Here is an 8,371-nt window from a genome sequence, read left to right on the forward strand (position 1 = left end):
GGAAGTATTTGTAAACAACAAGGCGATTCCCTCTATAGTCCGGCCAGACGGATGAGTCATGGCCTTGTAAAAGATAATGTTTGTTTCTTTTAGTTGGCAAGAATGTGTCGCCGCAAACACGACAAACATCCACTGAACTTTGACAGCGTTTTCTGCGAGCACGGCTGAGCCATTTTGTACCGCTACACGTGTTTCTAGTGGGACTAAGTTTACAAGCACAAGAGTTCAGCGAGCCACCGAAGGACCACCCTGCAGATTTACTATTGGTTCTGCAACGTAGGGAGTTTTTTTAAACTCTGAAATTGTATCCGCCCATCTAAACACAAAATCAGGGAGAAAGTCATCAGTCTTTAGTTAAGCAAAGCGTCTAAAGACTGACTTGTGAGTCTACTCAAACACTAAACAATAGTTAAATGTTCCATTAAGGGACACTGGCACATTGGTGGCATTACCACCAAAGCATAAACCCAAAGTTTCTCTTTAATGTCTGCATTTTTAATGCATTTGATTTAAGTGACTTGAGTAGATGTTACAGTAATAACAAGAGGTGTGTGGTGTGTCTGCTTCACACATCTTTGCCCTTATCTACTTCAACACAGTCCAGTCCATCTGGCTTTGTCATTTGTGCATGGCTGCACATCAGACTTTATGTCACTGTCAACTGTTGGATGGATGGATTGAGTAATAAACGGTACCTGGATTTTGGCATCCATCAGTCAAAGATATCTTTCAGTCTGGATGGCTGGCTGGCTAGCTATCTGTCCAATTACCAAGCAAGCAGACTTTACTTATAGGTCACTTCTCAAAACAGTGAGAAATAAGTGTACAATCAACAAGTTAAAAACCAAGAGAATGTCAAAGAAAATAAATATGTTTTAAGATGTGCACTTATGTGGCTCCTTTGAGAATTTATGGGAGTCTGTTCAGAGTTGAGGAGCTAAAACAGCAGCCTTTTCACCCCTGACTTTGGAGTAGCCACAAGTCAACCTGGACTCATGCGCATTCAGTAGCCAGACTGATTGGTTAGTCCCACAGTTGTAAAGCATGCAGTATATTGAGCAGTCTTCATAGAATTGTTCCTTGGACATAATTGGTCTGTGACACAAACAGGCACTTGTGCTCACTGTTTTGAACACATGCCAATTCACCTATTTTTTATTTTTTTCCCACCTTTTTGCAGTTTGATAAGATGTTTTTCTAATAACTCTTTTCCTCCTCCATACAAGGTATTGACATCTCACTCGTGTTCAGAGGAGGGTCTGGAGGATGCAGCTAACATCCTGCTGCAGTTATCTAGAGGAGATGGTGCGACCAGAGACACTGTGCTCAGACTGCTGCTGAGTGGAGCGAGACATCTCGGATACACTCTTTGTAAACAGATCGGTCAGTGCTGGACAGCTACACTGATGCCAGTTCTCATGTTCCTATTTGAACAAATATAGTTCTCTTTACGGATGTTTTTTAACATTTCCTCTCTCGCAGGCACATTATTGGCCGAACTCAGAGAATACAACTTGGAGCAGCAGAGACGGGCACAAGCTGATTCGCATTCCCCGGACGCTCCTCCTGAGGATTCCTCCATCTCAGCCAGACTCAAGGGCAAGATGACTAGCAGGTTAGCCAGTGATGGTTCTGGGCCACCCCGTGACTTAAGGCTGTCAACACAGAGACTTTGGTAGACTGATCCTGTTAACCTAAACTCTAGTTGAATAAGCCTTGGTCACCTCCTGGTATCTGCTTTTGCATTACATAAATTTCTCACCACTACAATGTCCTTTACCTTGTATGCGTTTGTTGGTTGGGGCACAGGTTTGACGGGTCGGAGAGTGTGGTCATTGTGGCTGCACAAAAACGAACTCTCGGGGGACGTGAACTACAGCTTCCCTGTATGAGCTCACTAACCTCCAAGACGTCGACACAGAAGTTTTTCTTGCGAGTGCTGCAGGTCATTATCCAGCTCCGTGAGGACACACGGCGCGCCAACAAGAAAGCCAAACAGACAGGGCGATTAGGTACGAAGACGTTACATATACGCAACTTTCTTGATGTTTGCATATCCTGATGATGTATCAAAAGAAACAACTCTCTCCTACCTCTCCCAACGGCCAGGCTCCACCAGTTTGGGCTCAGCCAGCAGCATCCAGGCTGCGGTACGTCAGCTAGAGGCCGAGGCTGACGCCATCATCCAGATGGTGAGAGAGGGTCAGCGGGCACGCCGACTCCAACAGGCCCCCCCACCCACCGCCTCTTCTGCCTCTGCCGCCGTCGCCGCCGCTGCCGGATCCTCAGTGGCGGCTCCCCATGCCCCCACTGGTGCTGCTCCCCCTGCTGGCACGGCTGCTGCTGCCACGGTTAGCATGGGCTGCACTGACAGCAGGCATACTCTACTCACACACTGCACACACTTACAGTAGGAGACCATTTGAAAGCTAAAAAAACGGTTCACAGTATGACCATCACAGTACAGTTATTTCAAATTACTGAGATGGTCATCAAGATAAATGCTATGAAATGGCCATTAGCTACCGATGTGCTTCATGTCTAATTTGGCTTTGCCTGCACTGGCTTTGTGCATTTTGTAAAATTATAAGCTAACCCATTACTTGTAATGCATATCTGTCTTATTTCAGAAAAAAGCTATAGTTAACTGGTGCTTTTAGTCATGTCTGCATTTATTGGATGTTCCTCGGCACCAGTGAAAATGAGGGTTCTCCCTCAATGTGTTTTTAGTGATTTTTAAATGAATAAGATAATGATGATATATGGCATTGTATCTGTACACAACATAATGCAGTGTGCAGTTACCATACAGCCTACTACCTCATGTGGTTTATGCATAGTGACGATTGCTGCCATGATGAACATTGACAGCCCTATTGACAGAAAGACAGATGTGCCAGTGATCCACTGCTTTCTGTATCAGTGTCTTTGCATTGACATGAGTGACTGTTGATTAATATGAATGTGCTGCCTGCTCCAAACTGTTTGATCTGTTTCACTGATGTTGTCTGTTTGCTGGCTGACATGGCTTCATGCTTTTGGCCCTCCCTCCTTCCCCTCCTTTCTCAGTGGATCATGGGAATGTCATTATGCATGGTGTTATCAGTTAAGATGATTACTATAGATTTTAAAACGTCATGCAAACCATTAATCCTTTCATGTTTTTTCCCCCCTCTGTTCATCTTCTGTCCCTGCCTCTCAACTTCTCCCTGTTTCGATTTCAATAGTCTGAAGTGCAGTCAATGTCAGAAGCTCAGGCAGCCCAGAGAGATGACTCTCCAATGGATGTGGACCAGCCGTCTCCTCTAGAGCAGGATCCTGCACCTCTGGGTATGAATCACTCGCAAACTGCTATCGACCATTTAAAATGCCTGCTGATTCAGTATATTTTTGTTTGTTAGTGAATGACCCCCACATTTAGTGAGCACCATGTGTTTACACTAGACGAATATGGGCTTGTTCGCCAACACTCAAACTCTTTTTTTGGCCATAATGTGACCATAGTTGATGACAGCATGACTGATGTAATAGTTCAATCAATATCGGAATGATGTTTTGCAGATGAAGATGGAAACGGCCAATCAGAGAGTGAAGAGAGACTTCCAGACCTCCCACTGCTCAGCGAGCAGCTGTTGTTGGATGAACTATGGGACATGCTTGGGGAGTGCCTGAAGGAGCTGGAGGAATCCCATGACCAGCATGCCGTACTGGGTAAGTGTAGTTCTTCCTGTATTGTTTCTTCTTTTATATTATATTTATGTCTGTTGAAGGAGCATGGTTGAGTGATTTGTTCACTTAATGATGTTGTCTTTGTTTCCCTAGTTCTCCAGCCCGCTGTGGAGGCCTTCTTCTTAGTCCACGCCACGGAGCGAGAGAGCAAACCTCCTGTGAGGGACACCCGGGAGAGCCAGCTTTCTCACATCAAAGATGAGCCTCCACCACTGTCGCCAGCACCCCTCACACCTGCCACACCTTCATCCCTAGACCCGTTCTTCTCCAGGGAACCATCCTCCATGCACATCTCTTCAAACCTGCCACCAGACACCCAGAAGTTCCTCCGCTTTGCCGGTGAGCCTGAAAGATTAAAGTAGGGAGGAGGATAAAGCTTTGTTCTGATGTGTAGCACAGTGTCTAACACGGATAATTCCTCTTCCTTTTAGAAACTCACCGCACAGTGCTTAACCAGATCCTGCGCCAGTCCACCACTCACTTGGCTGATGGGCCTTTTGCAGTACTGGTTGACTACATACGCATACTGGACTTTGACGTCAAGAGGAAGTAAGGGGGATTATCATACACTTCTAACACTGTCTAATACAGCCATTGGTTTTCTAAGTCACTGATGTTTTGGTCTTTCTGATCATCTCTGCAGGTACTTCCGCCAGGAGTTGGAGCGACTGGATGAAGGCCTGAGGAAAGAGGACATGGCCGTGCATGTGAGGAGAGATCACGTATTTGAGGACTCCTACAGGGAGCTGCACCGCAAGAGCCCAGAGGACATGAAGAATAGGCTGTAAGGCTCCATTGCCCCGACACTCACCTGCGTGTCCTCTCAATTCAGAACCACTCAACCTGAGCCATAATCTGCTTCCTTTCCATTACAGGTACATTGTGTTTGAGGGGGAGGAGGGTCAGGATGCTGGTGGCCTGCTGAGGGAATGGTACATGATCATCTCCAGGGAGATGTTCAACCCCATGTACGCCCTGTTTCGCACTTCGCCAGGCGACCGTGTCACCTATACTATCAACCCCTCATCCCACTGCAACCCCAACCACCTCAGCTACTTCAAGTTTGTTGGTCGTGTGGTGGCCAAGGCAGTCTATGATAACCGGTTACTGGAGTGCTACTTCACCCGCAGCTTCTACAAGCACATCCTGGGCAAGAGTGTCAGGTATTTGAGCTACTGCCAGTTACAGCCAAGTAGCCTGATTGTTCAAGGAATGTTCCATCTGCATTAAAAATATCCAAACAAACTGCCTTATTGATTATACTACCCTACCCTTAGCTATATTTTGCGGTCTTTTTCTTGAATATGTGTATAATATAGATGTATATCTGTGGTCTTACCAGGTACACAGACATGGAGAGCGAGGACTACCCATTCTTCCAGGGCTTGGTGTACTTGTTGGAGAATGATGTGTCCACACTGGGCTATGAGCTGACATTCAGCACAGAGGTTGGTGTCTGTTCTCTGAATGTTTCAATTAACTTCATGTGGAAAATTGATTCTCGTGCTGTGTCCTCTCTTTAACTGTTGAAATTAGGATTGGGCCTCAAGGGTTTGAATCCCAAATGCTTTATGCGCTCATATAATAAGTGCCTCAAAAGTGTCATTTGCAATCTGATGGCCTTAAAATACTGTTAATGGATACCATCTGTGACTCGCGGTAAAATATTAAGCAGAAACGAGTGATACTGAGAGTCTGCATGTGCTCTGTCTGTGTAGGTCCAGGAGTTTGGAGTGTGTGAAGTGAGAGACCTCAAGCCAAATGGAGCCAATATCCTGGTCACAGAGGAAAACAAAAAAGAGTATGTGCACCTGGTATGCCAGATGAAGATGACAGGTGAGATTGTGGTTCTTTCACCAAATATTTTGTTTGCCATAAGGCTGTAATAATAGACGATATTACTGAATAAACAATTTGTCAGTGCAAATTGGTTTATTTGTATCATTTAATCAAAAGACTTCATTTTAAGTTCAGGCTTTATGTATAAAAGACATCATTCTCAGTGGTGCACAAAGAAAAGCACTAGGTGGCAGCACTCTTAAATTTTGACCTGATCAATATGCAGCAGGGAGCTAAAGGTGTTTCCCTCTGGAAGATGGCTGATTTATCATAAGCAGCACCCTCCAGCTGCTCAAATACATTATTCAGTAAAGCTTTGAATTTCCAGCTGCTGTACTGGAAGAAAATAGCCACTGAACTAATTGATAGAATAATGTTAGTTGAATGCAAGATAAAGAATATTCTCCCCACTACAGAAAGAACCCTGAGTGAATGCTTTTACTTGTTTACTAGGTGCGATCCGGAAGCAGCTGGCAGCCTTCCTCGAGGGATTCTATGAGATCATCCCCAAGAGGCTGATCTCCATCTTCACTGAGCAGGAGCTGGAGCTGCTCATCTCTGGCCTGCCCACTATTGACATTGATGACCTAAAGGCCAACACTGAATATCACAAATACCAGTCCAGCTCCATCCAGGTATGGATGATGAAGCAACATGAATAACATTGATCATCTTGTTAAAGCAGTGTCCTGCTAGGAAGCTTTGGGTCCCAGTAATTTGGGTTGCAGACCACGAACACTGCATCCTCCCGCTCAGGAATGGCCCGAGGAATGTGACAGTGAGCTCAAGGCATTGTCCTGGCCTCAAAATTTTCCACGTTCCAAATCCAATCACACATCCATGGGACATGCTGGTAGCCCACCTCACAACCTACAGGACTCAAAGGATCTGTTCCCAGTGCTCTGGTGCCAGACACCGCAGGACCTTTGGGGTATTGGCACGTCCCATGGATACTTGATCGGATTGGGATCTGGGGAATTTGGAGGCCTGGTTGATGCCTTGAACTCTGTGTCACATTCCTTGGGCCATTCCTGAGCAGTTTTGGCAGTGTGTCATGGTGGGTTCTCACTCTGGGGGGTGCCACTGCTATAGGGGAGTGCCATGAGGGGGTGTACTTGGTCTGCAACAGTGTTTGGGTGGGTGGTGCTTTTCAAGTGGCATCCACATGAATACCAGGACCATGGGTGTGTTAAAAAATGACAACGCCAAACACAGGAGATTTCCATATTTTTTTCATGTCAGTCAAATAGGCACATATGAGATTTACCCCCATGTTAATTTCAATGCAGATTGTGCGCTCACTTCTAGCTCAGTAGAACTGATGTAGCTATGTTTAATTTGTCTATTTATTCATTTTTTGATATAGATCCAGTGGTTCTGGAGAGCCTTGCGGTCCTTTGACCAGGCAGACCGGGCCAAGTTCCTACAGTTTGTCACTGGCACATCCAAGGTTCCCCTCCAGGGCTTTGCTGCTCTGGAGGGCATGAACGGCATCCAGAAGTTCCAGATCCACCGTGATGATCGCTCCACTGACCGCCTGCCATCTGCTCATACCTGGTAAACACAGCAAGTTTACACAGCATGGATAATTACAACAGTCTTGGAAGAAACTTATGAAAATCTTATTTATATTTATTGTTCTTTCTCTTTTTCCACCCTCAGCTTTAACCAGCTGGACCTCCCAGCCTATGAGAGTTATGAGAAGCTGAGACATATGCTGCTGCTGGCCATTCAGGAATGCTCAGAGGGATTCGGACTGGCTTAAACAATGAGACTCTTAACACACACACACAGACATGCATACAAACACTTGATTTAGATTTGCCTCCTCCTGACACATTCACACTGATAACCTTTGAACGCACGCACACACTATCATAGACATTACTGGATTACTTGTTGAATGGCCTAGACTTACTGGTTTCTATTCCATATAAAACAGATAAAACCAGCAAGTGAAATGGACTGATTGACATTGCGTACAACACAGAGAGCCTCATGTTGACACAATTGTGTCTCCCTTCCCAATTTAATGGCAAATGCAAGAGCGGATTTCAGAGGATAAAACATGGACTAATATAAGAGACGTTTTCTTCATTTAGTTTGATTTCTCTGTACAAAAGGTTTGGGAGTTTATTATGTTTAATCTTTTTTGTTCTCTGGCTGTGTAAAAAGAAAAAAGAGAATGTTGTTTGAACAGGATGGTTATAAAACCTTTGGGGAAAAATGTTGGTGGTTTCTTGTTGCAAATTTGTGACCTCACAAGCCTTGACGACAGGGAACATTTTTATCGGGGGTATATGAACAACTTGAGAAGTTTTGGAGATATTCACAAAAATGCACTTTTCAAAGTTTTGTGGCATTTTTAAGGAAGGATGGTACAAAAAAATGAAGAGAAAACCTGAAGGAGATAAAAAAACATTAACCATAAATTCTAGAGTATTTTTGGCTATTAAATCGCTGACCCAGCCTTGAGCCTTTGAATCAGAGTGGAATAACTACATGAATAAATGCATAAAATTGCGTCCATTGTCTCTTTTAACATTGTTGTAATCATTACATGCAGTGAATTCATTTCGTCAAAATTGTGTTAATTCTGTGTGTAATCACACCAAAGTACTAATAACTATAAAGGCACTATAGTCTGCATTGATTTACAAATCAAGCAGAACCGCTATATATTTTAAATATATTTCCAAAACTATTGGAATTATACCAAAATATGTTTGTGCCTATCTGAAACCTCATCCCCTCAGCTGTGCATTGTATATTTCACATGTGAAAACCAGGAAGCACTTCGTAT

The 8,371-nt window shown here is 44.4% G+C and overlaps 1 protein-coding gene across 16 annotated transcripts in view; it reads left to right on the forward strand.

Annotated features, from left to right (window-relative positions):
* huwe1 (HECT, UBA and WWE domain containing E3 ubiquitin protein ligase 1) overlaps positions 1-8,092 on the forward strand; it is a 43,354-nt gene extending 35,262 nt beyond the window's left edge. For 13 of the 16 annotated variants that reach the window (XM_050065521.1, XM_050065535.1, XM_050065532.1 and 10 more), the window contains 15 exons: positions 1,227-1,383; positions 1,483-1,614; positions 1,797-2,012; positions 2,110-2,351; positions 3,228-3,330; positions 3,562-3,711; positions 3,823-4,068; positions 4,161-4,278; positions 4,373-4,513; positions 4,605-4,892; positions 5,072-5,177; positions 5,448-5,565; positions 6,022-6,203; positions 6,935-7,125; positions 7,231-8,092. In XM_050065521.1, coding sequence (XP_049921478.1) covers positions 1,227-1,383; positions 1,483-1,614; positions 1,797-2,012; positions 2,110-2,351; positions 3,228-3,330; positions 3,562-3,711; positions 3,823-4,068; positions 4,161-4,278; positions 4,373-4,513; positions 4,605-4,892; positions 5,072-5,177; positions 5,448-5,565; positions 6,022-6,203; positions 6,935-7,125; positions 7,231-7,333 — 2,493 coding nt within the window. In that variant the 3' untranslated portion in view covers positions 7,334-8,092. Of the gene's footprint in view, positions 1-1,226; positions 1,384-1,482; positions 1,616-1,796; positions 2,013-2,109; positions 2,352-3,227; positions 3,331-3,561; positions 3,712-3,822; positions 4,069-4,160; positions 4,279-4,372; positions 4,514-4,604; positions 4,893-5,071; positions 5,178-5,447; positions 5,566-6,021; positions 6,204-6,934; positions 7,126-7,230 lie in introns of all 16 variants that reach the window. The other 3 variants (XM_050065530.1, XM_050065537.1, XM_050065536.1) reach the window with 2 other exon arrangements.
* Positions 8,093-8,371: the final 279 nt, after the last annotated feature.

Source organism: Epinephelus moara, chromosome 16, assembly GCF_006386435.1.
Source record: "Epinephelus moara isolate mb chromosome 16, YSFRI_EMoa_1.0, whole genome shotgun sequence".
Taxonomy (NCBI): Eukaryota; Metazoa; Chordata; class Actinopteri; order Perciformes; family Serranidae; genus Epinephelus; species Epinephelus moara.